General features: G+C 35.2%; 1 protein-coding gene across 1 annotated transcript in view; it reads right to left on the bottom strand.

Annotated features, from left to right (window-relative positions):
• The window catches only part of tle2c (TLE family member 2, transcriptional corepressor c), a 25166-nt gene extending 3877 nt beyond the window's left edge, over positions 1-21289 (bottom strand). The window contains exons 1-11 of the mRNA XM_048163416.1: positions 20074-21289; positions 11141-11241; positions 10500-10564; positions 7539-7583; positions 5933-5995; positions 5402-5476; positions 3986-4163; positions 3405-3421; positions 2890-3036; positions 1516-1566; positions 451-603 (exon numbers count right to left, since the gene is read on the bottom strand). Of these exons, the coding sequence (XP_048019373.1) occupies positions 451-603; positions 1516-1566; positions 2890-3036; positions 3405-3421; positions 3986-4163; positions 5402-5476; positions 5933-5995; positions 7539-7583; positions 10500-10520 (750 nt within the window). The 5' untranslated portion in view covers positions 10521-10564; positions 11141-11241; positions 20074-21289. The remainder of the gene's footprint in view (positions 1-450; positions 604-1515; positions 1567-2889; positions 3037-3404; positions 3422-3985; positions 4164-5401; positions 5477-5932; positions 5996-7538; positions 7584-10499; positions 10565-11140; positions 11242-20073) is intronic.
• Positions 21290-21732: the final 443 nt, after the last annotated feature.

The following is a 21732-nucleotide window of genomic DNA, read 5'->3' as shown; positions in this document are numbered from 1 at the left end:
TGCATGTCATGTGTGGGGCTCCATATGATATTGTGTGATATTCCTTAAAAAAACAATGTTTATTATTATTATTACTTTGAGAAGTCCATTCATTACAGTAGTAACACATTTCTGCACTGCTGCACTGCTCATTCACACAGAGAACATGCAGAACATGCAGACTTCAGATTTCAATAGCAGTCTTTTTGTGGTTTAATATTCACCGTCACTAGCCCACATCGCAATTTGATTTGAAGTGTGCGGCCCTACTTTTGATTTATTTAAATTTGGCCAAATTCCATGACATTCAGCAGTAAATTCCATTTTAATGACTGGATTCCGCGGTTGCATTTGCATTTTCAAAGAACCCATCATATGCTGGCTAAAATATAACTTATATACATGAAAAGTACATAGTTAAAGTTTTTGCATAAGATGATTTCCTAATGATCCCATGTGTGTGTCAGGTACCTGAGTGGGGCTCTTGCAGAGTACGGGTGAGCGTGGCTGAGATCGAGGGGAGGAAGAGCCTTCTCTGGACGGATTCTTCCGGAGGACAGGAGAGCTGTTCAGCCCGTTCCCTTCAGTCGACCTGGGAGAGACTCCTGCGGGTGATGCGCTTTTCTGCAAACACAGACGGTACGAGACGACATCACAAACGTCAAATCACACTACCTCAAACAAAAGCAACAGCAGCTACAGTGATGTTTGCCCATGCAAATGTCACCTAGATATGACTCAGGTGCCTCCTTTAATAGGATTGTATTGACAAAGTATCATTTAAAGCTCAAACAGACAAACACTGCAGGACAATTTATGTGCTGAAATGGTTTGTTAAATTGTTGGTTAAATCACAAACTCCATGTATGAACAGTTTAGTGATGCTTACCTTAGCAACCACTAACAAACATAAATGCTGATATTTTAAAGTTTCATGGCAAAGTTTGGAAAGTCTTTACCAGGTCTGGAGCAAATGCGTTTTTGATGTAAAAAAACAAAAACAAAAAACAAACAACAACAACAAAAAAACCTAAAGCTGTTACTTTGCTGCCAAATGAAGTCTATGATTTATGAACTTGGTTACATTGTATCATAACAGTCATTAATAATTCATTAAAAACACCATATAGTGTTTGATCAATGGTTTTTGTTCTTTTTAATAATAATATGCACAAAAAATATATGAATCAATGCATCATGACATTTCTAATTGTTTAAAGTACTAATGATCTATCAAACATTATATGATGTAATAAAGTTTGTTAATGTTACAAAAGAAAGTTACCAGGTACATAAATCAAAAACTCATAAAGGCTTACATATTTTTAAAATAAACATTCATGAACTCTGATGAGGTCACAGAAAAACTGACCAATGACGTGTGGTGCCTCGGAATGTTGACCAATCAGCTGTCGGTTATTCTTTAGCAACTGAATGAATAACTATGTATGCAACTTTACTAGAACAGAATGTTGGTGCAGCATTGACATCCGTTGTGTAATGCAAGAATGAGAAAGAAAGTAACCGTTTTCACACCTCTTTAGTGCTGTCTCTTCTGAGAACGTCTTCATTTTTAGTGCCACTCTCCTGCAGGGAAGACACATGATCAGACCCACCCAATCATGAGCTCGTAATACTTCATAGGCCTTTCCACAGGACACAAAAATCACTGTAATATCTCAATTGTCTCAAATGGAGACTGTTGCTACTTAGATGTTTCTCACGTGTCTTCTTTAGAGTTTCAGAACAATTCTCAAACTTTGCTCAGATTTGCCAAGATACCAAAGATTTCAACCAGGGTTTGATTGTCTAGACTAGAGCTAAAACTATTAAAAGCATTTTTGTTAACTGAAATAAAGCTAAAATAAAATATAAACATTAGATGAAAAACTTGGTGACTAACTGAAATAAGTTTAAGTTGAAGCACTGAAATAAATAAAAAATAAAACTGAACTAAAAAATAAATTAAACTAAAATAGTAATATAAAAAAAAAAAAAACTAGCGCTGTCAAACGCAATTGACTGCATCCAAAATAAAAGTTTGTGTTTACATAAAATATATGTGTGTACTGTGTATATTTATTATGTATAGGGATGCAAAGGGGTGGAAAATTTCCAGAAAATTTTCAGTATTTCTGGAAACTTTCCAGGATATTTTGGACAGTTTCTGAGAATTTTGGAAAGTTTCTGGAAATTTTCCACCCTTTGCATCCATAATTATGTATATATAAATACACACACATACATGTATATATTTAAAAAAAAAAACACACAGTATATCTTAAATATATGCATGTGTGTGTATTTATATATACATAATAAATATACACAGTACACACACATATAATATGTAAACAAACTTTTATTTTGGATGTGATTAATTGTTTGACATCACTAAAAAAAAACCCTAATAACAATGACAAAAATGACTAAAAATTAAACCAAAATTAAAAAGAAAAGTGATAATATAAAAATCAAAGTATTAATACTATAATAGTATATTAATTATACAATAGCACTGATCTCAATAGGAACTCAAACATTCCTGATAACACTAAATTACAGATCTACATTAATTTTCTAGCTCCATACTCTTACTGTACAACAGCTACTGAGTAATTGTGCCTTAAATAAATCACTGAAAGCTGCATTATGTCTCCCAAGCTATAAAAGAGCTAAATCTGAGCCGTTTTCCTCTGGCATGGCATGTGAATGCACAAGTCACTGTTCAGGGATAAAATGATATCACTTTGAATAAATTATGAGCATCAATATTCAATCACAGTTGGCAGTCTTGTGATGTAATTTAGTTGAATATGTAAGCACAAGTGAAAATCACACAGACTTCAGGATGAACTCAAATGCATCTTAAAAACTGTAGACCGAGGAGGTATACTTGGCTTGACTGACCCGCCGTGTTCGTCCCGCATTGGTCTGATCTGCGCCGCCCCGTTTACTGTCCATATCAGCGTGAGAGGATGAGGAGGAGGAAGGGGGAGGAGGAAGACCCAGGCGCAGACCTGCAGACCGATGGCCCACCGGAGAGCCGCTGCCGCTCTGAAATACACACATACATACACAACATAAACTATATACACTACAATCTCACACTACTGTATGTGGTGAACATAACCTCAATCTAACATCAATGCATCATATATGCATCATCCCAGGAATATATCATTTCAACATATATAAACACATATTTATATATATATATATATATATATATATATATATATATATATATATAAAATCATTTATAATGATAATAATGCTATATATACAAAAATCTAATCCAACATATAAAATCCAATCAGCAGTGCAATCCTTACAGAAACAAGCCCATGCAAACACATGCATAATCTACATGACACTAATGGAAGGACCAATCAGAGGATGACAATTCATGGTTTAATACTCACCCTGTTTGGGGCTCCATCTACAGGAATAAAGAGAGACAGACACATTGAGATAAGATGATCCTGTTATCTTGAGCATTTACAACGTATTACAGGGATATTCCAGATTAATTTTAACCTAATGTCTATGGATCAAATCTGTGGCATGCTGTCGCTTACTACAGACATTAAAAAAAAAAAAAAAAACCAAGTAACAATTACATTTACAGTAATGCATGTGCAATGGAAGGCTTTCCAGAAGGTTTAAAAAGCAGAAATGAAAAGCTTGTATTTTTTTTTTTAAGATTTACATGAATTCTTCTGTAAAACTGATGCTATTTGAGTTGAGTTTTCTAAATTATCCTTTTGAGGTGGAGGAGAATGTGGAGATTACTGTAAACAGTAATTTTATAGTAAGCAAAAAGTGGTCAGGCCTCATGGGATAATGACAGTAATTTTGCATATATAATGCACTAATGAAAATAATCCAGAATATGTGAATTTTCCTTATATTCGCAAGAGTTCTAATTCTGATTCTATTAGCATTTCATCAGATGCTTCTTGTGTGAATTTAAATTTCTACATGTGAAATGATTCTCACGTACCTCTGGAGTCCAAGTGCTCAGGGTGAGTGATGTCATCTTTAGGCGCCAGGTGCGGGGGGAACGGGAAAGCCCCAGGAAGAGCCATGAGGCTCGCACCCGCTCCCAGGGTCAGTCCTGAGGGGTGTGGCGTCAGAGGGAAGCCCGGGGCATGATGGGATAGATGCTGGAACTGCTGTTGCTAGATGGGGGAGGGGAAAGGATAATGTCAAGTTAATGTAAAATATGACATTTTTGGAACAACCAAATATTTTTGTGGAAACCTTGATACACTTTTTCACAATTATTTGTTCAATAGTTTGAGGTCAGTATTTTTTTTTGAAAGAAATTAATACTTTTATTCAGCAAGGATGTGTTAAATTGATAAAACGTGATAGTAAAGACTTTGTTATATTGTTAGAAAAGGATTTCTATTTTGAATAAACAATGTTATTTTTAACTTTTTATTCAGCAATGAATCCTGAAAAAAAAGTGTCACAGGTTCCAAAAAATAAATTTTTACAACACTGATAATAACATATTAGAATGATTTCTGAAGGATCATGTGACACTGAAGACTGGAGTAATGATGCTGAAAATTCAGTTATATTAGAATAGAAACCCGTGATTTTAAATTGTAATAATATTTCACAATATTACTGTTTTTTTTTTCTTCTGTATTTTTGATCAAATAAATGCAGGCTTGATTGAGCATAAGAGACTTCTTATAAAAAAATTAAAATAGTAATGTTTCCAAACTTTTGAACAGTACAGTGTATATATATATATATATATATATATATATATATATATATATATATATATATATTAGTCTAAATGTCTAAAGATGATATGACCACATCAGAAAATCAACTTTATGAAGGCTGGTGAAGGACCGGCATGTCATTGGACAGGCTGAAAAGTAAACTGTGATGACATTTGATTGATTAACTCTTTCCCCGCCATTGACAGAATTTTCCAGCTTTCTGTGTTTTCACTGTTATACAGTAGTGGGTGCTATTATGCAACTTCTGAAAGAGTACAGAATTTCCAAATTAAAACACATGCCAAAAAGAAGCAAAAACAAGCGATAAAAGCATTGCTTAAGCACATTGTAGTATTTAAAAAAAAAAAAAAAAAAAAAAAAAGATTTTCTCAACTTTTTGTTTAAAATGTTGACTTTTTTTTTTAAATGAAACTTACCCACATTCAAGTGTTGATAAAAAAGAATGCATGAAACTAGAATAAAAGCAGAGTCTCAGTTCTTTCTTTTGATATATTGCATGTTCAGAAATTCATACAACAAAATATTCTGGGGGCCATGAATGTTTTGTGAAAATGATCAAAAATGCTGGTGGTGGCATTTTTTTTTTTTTTTTTTTTTTTATAAATCTGGCGGGGAAAGAGTTAATAGGAGGCAAAAGAGGAAAACGGACTCACCCCGATGATAGCGTTGAGCTCGGCCATGCTAACATGTTTGGATCTTTCCACTGCTTGAGCTACTTGATGCTGATGCTGCATGGACACACAAACTCAAAATGCAACATCACACGTGAAGCATGAATAAAACACAAACCAGCTAATAGAGCAGCAGATATTCAAAGATCAAGACAAAACATGCAAAACTCTGCCTGACGTGAAACCTGCTACACGACAGCACCTTTTACTGTGAAAAACCACAAACAAAGCAGTAGCGCATGTGCCACGAACAGCAGGTTGGCTGAAAAGAGTTGTTGTTGTCTCTGTGGCAGCTTTGATGTTCCCAGAGGGTGTTACGATTACAAAATAGCCAAATCCACTCAGCGTGGCTTATAAAAGAACAGTATGAAATATTGATCCAGGAAAGAGGTGGGCGATTGGAAGCTCTCTGTTGATGACCACCTCTGCTGTAAATAATTCATGTGTAAATAGCCCACGGGGGGAGAGCAGCCTGGAGAGCAAGACTGTGTGTGTGTGTGTGTGTTTGCTCACCTCTTGGGACAGCAGTGGAATGATCTGAGTGCATATAGCACTGAGCCGCTTTACAATCTCCGCCTGCAGAAACAACACAAACACATTCCCATCAAACAACGGACGACATACTAAAGAAAACAGTCAGGCTAAATGCATTTTATTGGTTCTAATAGAATTCACAACAGCAGCTTCTACAGGAGCTACAAACTCAGTACTCAATATTTGCTGTTAGTTCAGGACGTTTTCGCATATTTATTTCATTACATGTTGATAAATCTTTTACGTGTTTGACAGATTAATTAATAAATATGCATACATTTTTCAACATTCTGCATTTTTACATTTTTAATAAAACATTGTTTAGTATGTTTTTAAAGCTATTTTAAATATGAGGACTCATGAAATCCTCGTTTCGTCGTAATACCAGTGTAATACCCATGTCATTATACAAATTTGTGTCCTCATAAATCACAAATATGCACACACACACACGCACACACACACACACACACACACACACAGCTCATATATGTGCACACTTCCATTCAGGGCTGATCCCACTCACTCTGACCCACATACACTCTCAAATCCAGGCATTTCCAACAGATGGCCTGGAAAACGAGGAGAGATGCAGGGGTCTTATCTGGATTAGCCCACTCTAGCGTGTGTGTGTGTGTGTGTGTGTGTGTGTGTGTGTTTGTTCATATCAAGTAGTCAGGCTTAAAACCTGCTTCAGAGTAAATACCCAACAAAACACTGAATCAGGCACATCAGATGTATACATCTCTCTTCAAAGTGACTAACAAATGAAAATAGACAAACTTACAGCCACGTTCAAAGCCGTCGTAAAATAGCATATATGTGCATGTGTCATAAATATTAATACTATATCTGTATTACTCCACTTAATCTACATATCACATAGTTATGCTAACAAACAACATTAACTGGTGAAAGAAGTGTTCATTATTAAATGTGAATATTTACTGAACATTTATGTCCTGTATTATCAGCAATGCCAACAGTTAAAAAGCCACTTAAAGTGTTAAAACCTTTAACCATAGTAAAATCATGTTAATGCATGTACACTACCATAAATGTTGGGTTCAGCATGTTTTTTTGTTTTGAAAGAAATCAAAAGTGACAGTAAATGCATTTATAATGTTAATAAAAATTCAATTTCTGTTCTATTCACCAAAGAATCATGAAAAAATACATCATGGTTTCCACAAAAATATGAAGCAGCCCAACTGTTTCCAACACTGATAATACAATTAAATGTCTCTTGAGCAGCAAATCGGCATATCAGAATGATTTCTGAAGGATCATGTGACACTGAAGACTGGAGTAATGATGCTGAAAATTCAGCTTTGATCACAGAAATAAACTAACATTTTAAAACATATTCAAATAAAAATAGTTATTAAACTCCTGCTCCATCCTCATCAAGCCCTTGATCATATATTTTCAGGATGATCGCCCTGCAATTAGTGTTCTGTACTGTACATCTAGTGCCAACCATAACTCGCCCACACAAGGACACCTCATACTGTAAAGCTCATTATACAGAGATCATGCTGATCTGTAATGAAATCAGGCTGTAAATGGCACATCAGTCACTCACCTGCTTCTGCATTTCAATGTTCAGCCCGTAGGACATTTCATAATACTGTGGAAGGAAGCAAGGCCAGTTCAATTACATTCAAATTACATGACATAAATCACAATTACATCCATCTAAATGACAGAAATGCTCTACATGTGTGACCAGAGGCCAGTAATGACCCATATATTAACAGTGAAAGACCTGACACTCATTTCTCTATCATATTAATCAATGGAGATCATCATTAGTATTTATGCATGTGGCAGATGCATTTATGCAAAGAGATTTACAGTGCATTGAAGGTATGCCTTTAGTATTGATCTCAAATGATCTTGATGTTGCAAGCACCAGCCGAGCCACAGGACCGTAACTCATCATTTATCATTTTCCAGTACTTGCTCCCACATATTAGCTGTGATGTAACGATATATTCAGCCTATGTGATTAATTATTCAATTTTTGGCAAATTACAATAACAATTATTGATTTTATACCAGATTCTAACAAAAGCCTTGTGAACAGATGCTGTCAATCTTTTAGTGAATTTTGAGTAAATGTGTAAAATGTGTTTGCTCAATTTAAGCATTTTTTTAATGTCTCATTTGTTGTCATATTAAGTAAAGGGGCTGCAAAAGTCCAAGACCACTAGCCCTCTGATGCTTCTTCAGTTTTACATTTATGCATTTGGCTGACACTTTTTTCCAAAGCGACTTACATTGCATTTAAGGTATACATTTTCCCTGTTCATCCATTCCCTGAGGATTGAACCCATGACCATGGCGTTGCTAGCACCGTGTTCTACTGTTTTCACAAATTATATTATCAGCATGTTGTTATGCTATAATTATAATGTTGCAAAGAGCATCTTGAGCTTCAGTGAAGCAAGAAATCTTAAATCAGAATCTTAAATATTTCACAAGGACATACAAAATTCTTAAAATCCATAAACTTACTCTGTATTTCCAGGTTTGTGTATGTGTGTGTGTATATATATATATATATATATATATATATATATATATATATATATATATATATATACCAATATCAAAATATCAAAATCTGATGAGAAGTGTCTCAGATTTTCTTCTTTGAGAAAATAGAAGTAGTCCAGGAGGTCACACTAAATACTGATTTTTGCTTAAAGAAGCCATTTTGTTCTGAATAACTTTTACATTTTGTGTACATCTTTCCTGTATTTTCTGTTTGTATCATAATAAAGTCAAAAAATAAATATGGTTGCTCATTAAAACTAAGACTTTTGCATAGCACTGATATATATTAATATATACCAAATATATATTATGACTGCTTTTGTGGTCCAGGGTCACATCACAGATATATATATATACAGTACAGTCCAAAAGTTTGGAACCACTAAGATTTTTAATGTTTTTAAAAGAAGTTTCGTCTGCTCACCAAGGCTACATTTATTTAATTAAAAATACAGTAAAAAACAGTAATATTGTGAAATATTATTACAATTTAAAATAACTGTGTACTATTTAAATATATTTGACAAAGTAATTTATTCCTGTGATGCAAAGCTGAATTTTCAGCATCATTACTCCAGTCTTCAGTGTCACATGATCCTTCAGAAATCATTCTAATATGATGATTTGCTGCTCAATAAACATTTATATTATTTTCAATGTTGAAAACAGTTGTGTACTTTTTTTTTTTCAGGATTCCTTGATGAATAGAAAGTTCAAAAGAACAGCATTTATCTGAAATACAAAGCTTCTGTAGCATTATACACTACCGTTCAAAAGTTTGGGGTCAGTAAGAATTTTTATTTTTATTTTTTTGAAAAGAAATTAAAGAAATGAATACTTTTATTCAGCAAGGATGTATTAAATCAATCAAAAGTGGCAGTAAAGACATTTAATGTTACAAAAGATTAGATTTCAGATAAACACTGTTCTTTTGAACATTCTATTCATCAAATAATCCTGAAAAAAAATATTGTACACAAATATTTTGTACAATTGTACACATTAAATGTTTCTTGAGCAGCAGATCAGCATATTAGAATGATTTCTGAAGGATCATGTGACACTGAAGACTGGAGTAATGATGCTGAAAATTCAGCTTTGCATCACAGGAATAAATTACTTTGTGAAATATATTCAAATAGAAAACAGTAATTTTAAATTGTAATAATATTTCACAATATTACTGTTTTTTACTGTATTTTTAATTAAATAAATATAGCCTTGGTGAGCAGACGAAACTTCTTTTAAAAACATTAAAAATCTTAGTGGTTCCAAACTTTTGGACTGTACTGTATATATATATATATATATCTGTGATGTGACCCTGGACCACAAAAGCAGTCATAAGTCACATGGGTATATTTGTAGCAATAGTCAACAATACATTGTATGGGTCAAAATTATTGATTTTTCTTTTATGCCAAAAATCATTAGGATATTAAGTAAAGATCATGTTCCATGAAGATATTTTGTAAATTTCCTACCCTAAATATATCAAAAATTTATTTTTGTGAGTGGATATGCATTGCTAAGGACTTTGTTTAGACAATTTTAAAGGCGATTTTCTCAAAATTTAGATATTTTTTGCATTTCTTTTATTTTTTTTTTAATTTCATTTTCAGATAGTTGTATCTCAGCCAAATACTGTCTATATAATAACACCATACATCAATGGGGAGCTTATTTATTCAGCTTTCAGATGATGTATAAATCTTAATTTTAAAAAATGTACCCTTATGACTGGTTTTGTGGTCCAGGGTCATATATATATATATATATATATATATATATATATATATATATATATATACACACATACACACACACATATATATTTAAACCTGGAAATACACAGAAAGTTTAAGCACTTTTTTTAAGCACATCAGTAGCAAGCTAACCACTAAAAACCCATATTAATCAACCACTACTATCAGCTCATTCACATCTTGGGATTATGGGTAATGCTGTCGGACACCACTCTTACCATGATATAATGTCTGTGCATCTCTGTTTTTTCACTCGCCAACTTCTCACATTCCTAGCTTTAGACTGAAAGACAGAAAACCACACAAATCTCAGAAAGTCATGTGACACATCCTCATACAGCTCTCATTCATCAGTCAGTTAAGGACACCACAATATCAGCATAAAAGAGAACAATCTCTTGTTTATCATCTACATATTTTTATTCTTGAAGCCGATCACGTTTTCTAATGTACATTGATGTTTACCGTTCTAAAGAAAGACATTCAGTAGCTTTTGTAATTGCTCCTAATGAGACTATCTGGATTATGCTAACTGGATGGATGGCTAATAGTCTGAATCAGCTAATACATGCGTTTCTATTGTGATTTTAGAGCATTACAGTTTGATAATCTCATCAGCTTTGCACAGGTGATCCCAACTGCAGTTCAGAGAGGAAGTAGATCATCTATACAGATCGAAATCACAACATAACTGAATAAAATGTAGATGCAATAATACAAAAATGGAGTAAACAGCAGTAAACATTAAGGAACATTGGAAAGCTTTCTGATATTGCTTTTTGATGAGCTCACATTTGGAGACTTTGTGTGAATATTGTGATAAATCCTCCCGGATGTAGGTGAAATTAAGGTTGTGTACCTGTGATACTGGGCCTGGAACAGCTGAAATTCCTCTTTTATATGGTCGAGTGTTTCCAGCACTGTGAACTTCATGCCGCCGTGGCCTGACACCAGCGGAGCCTGGAAACACATGAGCGGTGTGAGCGACGTCACTCCAAAACAGCCTATTAATTACCATTTCTACATAGTAATGGGATTAGCTTGCTATTTACTCTGTATGGAGTAATCATGTTTAGGTAACCTTAGGAGGACAATACAAGGATAGATGGCAAACTGTACTTTATTCACCATACAAGGTATATATAAAGTGAAGATTTTAAAAATTCAGTCTTTTGTGTGCAGTTGTCATTTTCACCAACAAAGGACATACTATGGTAAATGTCCATAATTTAAAAAGCCCCCCCAACACAGATTCTGTATCATTAGCACATTAGCATTGAATCATGGCCAGAAGTCTAATCTGATTATAGTAATGCATTACAACCAACAGTGCACATGACTAAACCATCACAAAGCACTGCCACAACCCAACCATGGAGCTGTGAACCAGACAATAAAGTCCAACTGCTCAGACTTAATCAAAACTAACATTACAACATTGCTCATCATGCTTTAGCTGCATTTCTGATACCTCACTCTAATACTGCATTAAATACAGGTAATGCCATTATGAGTTTAAAACGAGAAGAAAAGGATTGTGGGAAAAGCCTGCAGGTTGTGTCTAAGGCCGAATCAATCCCAGCCAGAATTCATCACGTGAAATGATGTTTAACTAAACTTAAAGATTGAAAATACCTTTAGGGGAAGTGTGAACACAACACACAATCAGATCCTCCGATACACACACACACACACACACACACACACACACACACCGTACAAAGGGGGCTTCACTGCACGAGTAAAGAGACACTTTATACAACCCTGCCATTGACAATAAACGCTTTATTTGAGTCAACTTTATCAAAAACACGAGACTGACTGAAGGCCACATATTCAATATTCAGCTTGATATGACCCCTGATAGAAGCCATACCATCATCTAACAGCACTTCTTACAAACTATAAGAATAACACCAACAAATGATGCTGTATGGACTTGCACTGTTTTTTGCATTAAAATAAAATAAAATAATAAAATTTTGTCTGTAAGGCAGCCAACAAATGATGCTGTATTGAGTTTCACTATACATTTTACAATAAAATTAAACGAAATAAAATACAATATATTTTTGCCTGTTAGATAATGCCAACAAAAGATTCTGTATGGAATTGTGCTATGCTTTTTGTAATTAAAAAAAAAAAAAAAAAATTAAATTAAATTAAATGAAATTAGGATCCAATTCTCATTATTAACTAACTATTAACTATGACTTTTGCCTTAATAAACTCCTAATTATTGCTTACTAATAGTTAGTAAGGTAGTTGTTAAGTTTACATATTGGTACAGGGGTGTAGAATAAGGTCATGCAGAATTAGGCATTAATATGTGCTTTATAAATATTAATAAAAAGCCAATATCCTAGTAATATGCATGCTAATAAGCAACTAGTTAATAATGAGAATTGGACCCTAAACTACAGTATAAAAAAAAAAAAATCAAATCAAATCAAATAAATAAAATAAAATAAAATGTAGTCTGTTTGACAACACCAACAAATGTTGCTATGCTTTTTGAAATGAAATGAAATGAAATAAAATACAATTTTGTCTGTTAGAATAACAGACAAAATTGTTCTGTAAGGACTTTATGCTTTTTGAATTAAAATAAAATAAAATAAATTCTAAAATAAAATAACTTTTTGTCTGTTAGATAATGCCATAGTGCATTACAAATATATATATATATATATATATATATATATATATATATATATATATATATATATATATATATATATATATATATATATATATATATATATATATATATATATATATATATATATATATATATATATATATATATATAAAAAAAAAAAAAAAATATATATATATATATATATATATATATATATATATATATATATATATATATATATATATATATATATATATATATATATGGCACATGTTGGGCTATGGTGAAGAGCAGATATCCATAGGACTCGTAGGCTTTGGTCAGGAAACAAAAGGGTGTTGTACAGAGAGCCGAGTACAGTGTGACAGAGCCATGAATTGTCACACAGACTGTTCCTCTCACACCAGCCCTGAAAGAACGCAGTCATCTATCTCACACTGTTTACTGTGCAGGGCACTTTCAGACGAGAGATAGAGACGGAGAGGGGAGGGGGGAAAATCACAGAGCCGTGAATAACCGTAGGCTGCTGAAATATTCAGCACATGTGGCACAAATACAAGAGCAGTAACAGCCGTGTGTGTGCAAACGACACATGAACCTGCTGTGTTCCCAGTCCATACTTCCTGTGCGGATTGCTGCTATTGGCAAAAACAGAACCGTTCGGGAGGGAAAAAACAAGCACATCTGTTCTGAGCGATCGGCTCATTCCAGAAGACTGCATCCGTACTGTATATCAGCTCTGATGAGCAGCTTGTTAAGGCCTCGATACACAATACTGCTCTGATGAGAACTGACACCATGCAGCGCCGCCTCCGACGCGCACACATGCAGCCGCTGCCGCTTATTAGGGCTGTTCATTTTACATCCCAATTAATTAGCAAAAATAACAATAAAAAAGTAATGCAAAATTGAATGCACATGAGCAATTTGTGCAATACATTCCATAATCAGGATTTTTCTTAACATCTGTGAAATTCAGTACTGCCTAAATGTACAGCACATTTTTGCATGTTCTGCAGTCAGTGCGGCTACAGCTGCTAATACATGCAACATGTTTCACCAAACCACATTTACAGATGGCACAGAATGAGTGAAGATGCGTTTTCAAAGCTGACGGTGTCTTGAAAACAGTGTTGATGGTGCGAGACAGTGGGGAAAACTGTTAGGTCTGATGCAGTCTGGCCAAATCCGTCTGTCGGACACATTTATTCACACGCACAGTTAAAAATAATAGCGCAGACTGAACGCAAAAACACATCCTGTGCAAACAGTTCCTCTTCTCTGCTATTTGACATCTCAATAATGAAAAATATTGTTGTGAACTGTAAGGTCAATGATGTCTCGAATGATCTCTATTTGTGGGCTTTTCTAAGCAAATATTGATACTGTATGCGATTAGGGTTGGATCTACACTCCAGCAAAAACTCCCTCTATAATCAACAAAGTTGTCTACACTTCACAATGAGTCTCTTATTTACATTGTGTTTACACTTCGTTGGTAATAATGAAAGGATTCGCGAGCGTGCAGAACTTTAAAGCGGGTGGTGAACTAAAACTCTGGTATTTTGAGCGGTGATGAGCGGATTCTGACCAACTCAAGGCATTTTCACACCTACAGATCATTTGTTTTGTTCTGAATCAGGGACTTAATTTGTTACAATGTTGCATTTTCTTCTTGGTTCGGTTCTCTTTCACAAGGCAGCATTTCAAAGTGTACCAAAATGTGTTTATGCAAATCACATAAAACTATCCTCTTATTGGTCAGAGTTTCCACTGTAGCTTTATTTGTAACTGTCAAGACGTGCAAACACAATTCGAATGTAGCCATCATTTCAGCTGTTAAATTATTATATACTACATTCGCATTAATGCTGCTGTAAATTCAAATGCGCTCTCTCTGGATCTCCCAGCACTAATTATGTGGAGACTAGGGCTGCACGATTATGACAAACATATGGGTCATTTTCCTGGTTGCATTCGCACCACCAGTAGGAACTCTGAAGTGACGTAAACAGCGCTTATTGTTCTGACTTTTATTTTGACGGCGTTGAGAACAGCTCAGCCAGAGCCTGAGCACACAGTGCTCGCATTCTCCATCTTCATTAGTTTATGATCTGTTTAACAGTCCTGTCTAATACGCTATTAGATAGAACTGTTATACAAAAAAGTAGACAGTATATGAAAAAGTATTAGCTTTTGTCATGTGGTTGATCCCCAGTGTCGCTAGCTGAGCAGAAATATAATGTTTCGCTTCGTCGCGCTGGATTTTCTCCTAGTGTAAGCTTGAGAGGTCCATCTATCACTGTTTTCCATGTTTGTAGAGTTAGTTTGTGGAGTAAGTATATAGGCTGTGCACACAGCTTTTTAAAAATGGCTGGTGTTTCGCGTTTATTCGACGAATCAGTGTACATTTACATCACTGGTAGCTTCTTTTATGCTGGGTTAGACCTTTTACACTCTGAAGTAGTCGTGATTCACCTCTCACAACGTAACATGCTCTAAGCACACATCTTAAGCACGCAGAATAATGTAAGTGGATAATTTTTTTGTAATCGCGTCTTCAACAATTACGAAATCGTGGCATCCGTAATCGTAATCTCGATTAGAAATTTGATTAATTGTGCAGCCTTATTCGAGACACATGCAAACACTATACGAATGTTATAATGCAACAGAGCGGGAATCAAGGCTTCGTCGGGACAGCATTCTCTCACGGATCAAGTGAACCACCCCAGAGTTCGTTTGCAATCGGACCGAGATCACCTCGTTCAGACGGTCTCGGAGTGATTGTGCCGATCTGCGTGTGATTGCTGTGTTCACGTATGCCTAAACGAACCAAAACAAGGGAGAAAACGCACCAGGTTCCGAAACAAACGCTCAAACACCTCTGATTGGCCAATGCGTTCACAGGCTCAACAGATAGGTCTGTGATTGGCTACAATGATCAACGCTTCAAAAAGAAATTGTAAATAGAAACCTTTGACGCTCTTACACAGATACACACGGGAGCATTTGAAAGCAGCCGCCTATCAACGGATATCAGAATATACCCAGTACTCAAGTACTACCGGTGTTGTAGAAATGCTGGTATCATTGTCACATTTTTTTTTTAAATTTCAGTACTGACTTTCTACCAAAGTACCGGTACTTTTGACAACCATATATGTGATTAATTGTGAGGAATTTAACTCGTAGGCTGCATTTACATTGCATGGTTCATGGTTCCATTTTTTTCCTCCCATGTGGCACAGATCGGATATGACCCATGAACATATAAGCAGGAAAAAAGCGATTCTTGGTTTTGATGAGTAAAAAAAACTTATATGAGGGTGGATTCGAACCCAGAACCTCTGACGTGCTTAACAAAAGTTCTACTGCTAGACCATTATTACATACAAAACTTTACAGAGGATCTGTCACGAAGCATTTGTACTAATTATTTTGATGTAAAGATGAAACTATTGCATTAAAAAAGCTTCTATGAATTCCATGTCAATAAATTAACCTCAATGTAACTATTGAATTTTTTTTTTTTTTTTTGAAAAATATTGATTTCTTGATATCAAAATGCTATTTTTTGTTAGTTTTGCCAAGTGTAGTGTAAATGCAGATATTGGACACGGTCACTTTTAAAAAAAGATGTAAGTGGGTCATCAAAAAAAAAAATCGAATATAGTCAAAAAATCGAAAATGGCCATCAAAATCTGCAGTGTAAATGCAGCGTTAGAAATGCCTGTAAAGTCGGTGCCAATAGCCTAGTGGGCAGCATGCTAACATAACAAGCGCAGTTACGCTTCGGGCGTCCCTTCGGGCGTCCCGATTTCGAATCCTGGCTTGTGGACCTTTCCCGATCATGTCCGTCCCTCTCTCTTTCTCTCTCGTTTCCCTTACCTGTCCTGTCATAATAAAGGCAAAAATGCCAAAAATATATATATATATTTTTTTAAAGAAATTACTGTAAAAATAGGTCCACTTTTGTTCCTTTTGTAAGTCGTTTGGGATAAAAGCATCTGCTAAACGCATAAATGTAAAAAGTAAATGATCATTAAATCAATGAATTAACCACTGCAAATCATAATTAACACAATGCACACAAAATGTGCATGTAAAACTGACAGGGTGACAGGCCTTTGAGAGATGTGTTACCCTGTGTGTGTGGTTTCATGTATATGCTAAGTGTTAGAAGAGTGTGTGTAAAAGAGAGATCTGATCATTAACACCATCAAAGTAACAACAGTAAATAAAGCACAGATGGTGAAAGATACAGGCAACCTCACACATTTACATGCGGATATCTCTTACACAAATTCACACTGCTTACATCTGGTATTAACGTGAAATCCGCTCACAAATTCACAGCTCTAAACAGAGTGCAACTGTACGGTTCTGAGAGTAAAAATAACCTTCATTTTCCCAGGAACAAATTGATTAACAATAAAATATGAGATGCACCAAAAGCAAAACAGCTCAGTGACCGCCCTTTCCCATGAAGCATTGCAAATGGCATGATCGAGTCTCCCTGCACTTTAAATAAACCTATATATTTGCATGTCTGTCTAAATATTTCAATAAACTAATATATTGTTTTTATAACTGTAACCAGTGACTATAAGGTTGTATTGTGAATAGTTTTCACTCAAGAATTTAAACACATCTGCAATCATCTGTTGTGCTTAAAACAAGTGTTTTAAACTATTTGATCAGGAAAAAATTGGAAACAGTTCTCAGCGGTCCACTTGCGATCTGATCGGATCAATTCCAAATATTTATAAAAACTATAATAGTATCTCAATGGTACTAAAATAACACTGGATCAGATCACAGAGGCAGCTGGTAATCCCAGGTGTAAAGCGGTCATGAGCGTCCTGTATCAGATCCGACAGGGTTTCGAGAGCAGACAGAAGCTGCCCACTGGAGTCAGATCATCAGCGGCCCAGCAGGCAACAGCACACACAGTCATTATGTATTACCACATACTGTCTACTAAACACACAGATAAAAACAGCACACACTAACAAACCTAACCACATTTGCACCCTCTCTAAAGGTCATTCATTATGCACACTAAAATTCCTCACTTTAAAGCTAATGCATGCTACCACAAAACTGGGTCTCCATGGGCCTGTAATAACATGCCATCATAGCAAAGGTAGCTTTGAAGTGCAGCTCAGAGTGTGTGTGTGTGGTATCGTATTGCCCAGTGACGATGATGGAACATGACATTTGCAGTGGAGAGTGGGGTGGCCTGGATCCATATATGTAGCAACATGCAGCAATAACTCAAACAAACCATTCATTCACCCGTCCATCCATCTGTCCATCCCTCCGCCACACAGAGCAAACTCACAAATCTCTCCCTGTCTTCATGAATGTCCTTCTACAGCATTTCTGCCTTGAATCATTTCTCTTCTTCGGCACATGCACATCTGCCCATCTATCTCTCTTAATTCAAAGCGTTTTAATGGCATGACTTTAATATACAGTATGGTTGTATAATAAAAAGTATTTCAAAAATAATAAAATAAAAAAAAAGAAAATTATATAAAAATGAAAAAATTTATATATATATATATATATATATATATATATATATATATATATATATATATATATATATACACACACACACATATAAATACACTATATATTCTTTATATTGTGTGTGTAGATATATATTAGGGATGCACTATATATCGGCCACCATATCAGTATCAGCCTATATATGCTCATTTTTTAATATTATTGTTAATGGCCCGATAAGAAAATTTGGCCGATATATTAAAGCCGATAAATAATGCATTATTGCCTTCAGCTGAGACACTTCAGATGCACATTGTCCACCATGATGGTTTTGAATTGCTTAAAATATAATTGAAATCACTTAAAAAAAAAAAAATAAATAAATAAATACAGATAAGTAGAACATACATCACGAGTCTGTCATATAGGCAACATAATATAATGAGAATTATAATTGTGTGCTTTGGACATGGTTTTTAATGGTGAAACTTTTGTCTTTGTAATCAGACTTTCAAAAATTATATAAAAAACTTTTGACTAAGATTCATCGGCAAATATATTGGTTATCGGCTTTCAAATATAAAGAATTATCGGTATCGGCCAAAATTTTCATATTGGTGCATCCCTAATATTTTATATATATATATATATATATATATATATATATATATATATATATATATATATATTTATATTAGGGATGCACAATATATCGGCCACCATATCGGTATCGGACGATATAAGGTAATTTTTAATGTTATCGTTATTGGCCCGATAAGAAAATTTGGACGATATATTAAAGCCGGAAAATATTTGATTATTTCCTTCAGCTGAGACACTTCAGATGCACAGTTTGGTTTTGAATTGCTTGAAATATGATTGAAATCACAGTTATGTAGAACATTCAGTGCAAGTCTGTCATACAGGCTACATAAAATTATAATGAGAAGATTATAATTGTGTGCTTTGGACATGGCTTTTAATGGTGAGACTTTTGTTTTTGTTATCAGGCTCTCAAAAATTATATAAAAATTTTGACTTAGATTTATCGGCTTTGAAACATAAAGAATCGGTATCGGCCAAAATTTTCATATGGGTGCATCCCTAATATATATAAAGAATATGACTGAATTACACCTGTTCAAATGAACATTTGTGTATGTGTGCTTTATATAATTGCGTTTACATGTGTGCTAGCTTGAGGTGGAGGGCTTCCCCAATTGAGTTTTGGTTCCACTTGAGGTTTCTTAAATGTAGATTAATGTTAAAAACAGTAATATAGTCAAACAATCTATGCGTGTGTATCATACACAATAGCAATACTTATTCATAAATAAATAATTAAAATATTAAAAGTAAATGATAAAAACTCTGGATGCAGAATCATACACAATTCAAAAGATGTAGGCTATATTTAATAATAGTCTCAGTTATGTATATTACAGTGACTGTAATTGGACTCCAGGCCTGTGTGTTATCAATTGAACCCATAACGCTGTAATTAACTCTTCATCGTGACCTTAACCCTGACCCTAACACTAAACATACTGCACATTAAAACGGGCCCCCGCGCGCGCAACTCAACGATCCGCTAGAAACGATCTGTAAAGGAGTTCATTAGGCTGCGGTACCTGGGGTCTTCCGTGCGGATACATTGTTCTGGAGGTCATCCACGGGGATCTCGATGGTCAGGACCGAGTCTGGAATCACCGTCCGACACCGAACCCCCCGTGCGCTGCGTAAACCAGGATCTCTCCTCCGCTCTCCGCGCTCCAAACGTTCTTGAGTAACCTACGAATTACGAGGTATCCGATGAAAAGTTTAAAAACGTTCTATTCGCCTGGATCAAACGCTCTTCCTCTTTATGACGCACAGTTACGCCGCGCTACAATGTAACAAGATCATCCTGTGCGGGGCGCGTGCACGCAGAGCGCGCGTCGGAGATCAGAGGAACATAAACAGCGCTGACCTGCGCGCACACGCAGTCTGAATAATCTAAGCAAATCGGTTCGTTTGAACGATTCACTGGTTCATTTGAGTCTCCTTAAAATGTACTATTAGTAATCACGGTTTCCGACAAAATACCATTGTATACTTACGGGTTTTGGAGGTATTTGTCCTCACAGAAATAAATTAACCGAATTAATTCATGTTTTAGGTATGACTATTGTTGTAGAACAAAACGTGAAAGTCGCTTCAAGCAACCAAACCACAGACCTTATTTTACTCGCAAATTTAAAAATCGCGAAAACCCATAGTAAAATCCTGAGGGAATCTGGCTCTGCTGTTTTGAATGTGAACTCTCCTTAGATTTAATATGTTTTTTTGAAGGAAAGTGTGGTGAAATTCTGTAAAAGACTAGTCAATTTACGAATGCTCGGCGAATCGGCTCGACCGAATCACTAAAAAGAACCGGTTCAAAAGAACGATTCGTTCGCGAATCGGTTGTCAACGAGCCAAAGTGCAGCCAGCGAGGGGTGTATTGGATTTCTGAAAATCTAAAATAAATATATGAGAGACTGAGTGGGAGAGAGAAAGGGGTGAAAGATCAGAAGAGAAAAGAAAACGCACAGCGGCTCTTCTCAGCGGTGCTGCTGTATTACTGCGCCTGTGAGATTGACATTAACTGCGGCGAGCCAAAGCTGATTTTAAGGTCGACCGCTTACATTTGTTTATGAAGATTACATAAATAGGATAAAAGGTAACAAACGCAAGTGAGGGAACTGTTGAAACCAAATTATGTTGATATATATTATGCTATTATATTTTATAAACTCAGCTGTGAACTCAAATGAAATACTATTTGAAAGAGAACAACGCCGCTCGTATCATAACGCGGAACATAATGTACAAACATCGCAGCCTTAACGTCTCTTTTTAAGACTGGATCCTGATTGGCTAACAAGATTAAAGTCAAGGCCAATAAATGACCCAATTGCCCACGTTGGGTCATGACATCCACTTTGATCCGAACCAATCGTGAAGCAGGACTCCAGCGCCTGCGCGTCTGCGTGGAAAGTGTTGCATTATGGGTAATGAAGTCTTTTATGTTCTCAATCGCCGCATAATGAAGACGAAAAGCCAATCAGCGTACAAGAAGCGAGTTGACATTATGTGAATATTTATGAGGTTATGAGACAATAATCCCCATTGACTATATGTACAAAAGCGGTATTATATGCAAACCGACACATGCACATAATATTTAGACATGGAAAACGGAAGTGATGCCATGAACTGATCTGAGCATAATGGCATATGCATTTTGATAAAATAAAAAAAATATGCAT

This window comes from Megalobrama amblycephala, linkage group LG17 (assembly GCF_018812025.1).
Source record: "Megalobrama amblycephala isolate DHTTF-2021 linkage group LG17, ASM1881202v1, whole genome shotgun sequence".
In the NCBI taxonomy this organism is placed as follows: Eukaryota; Metazoa; Chordata; class Actinopteri; order Cypriniformes; family Xenocyprididae; genus Megalobrama; species Megalobrama amblycephala.
The sequence above is the reverse complement of the archived record's forward strand: the minus strand, read 5'-3'. Positions and strand labels throughout refer to the sequence as shown.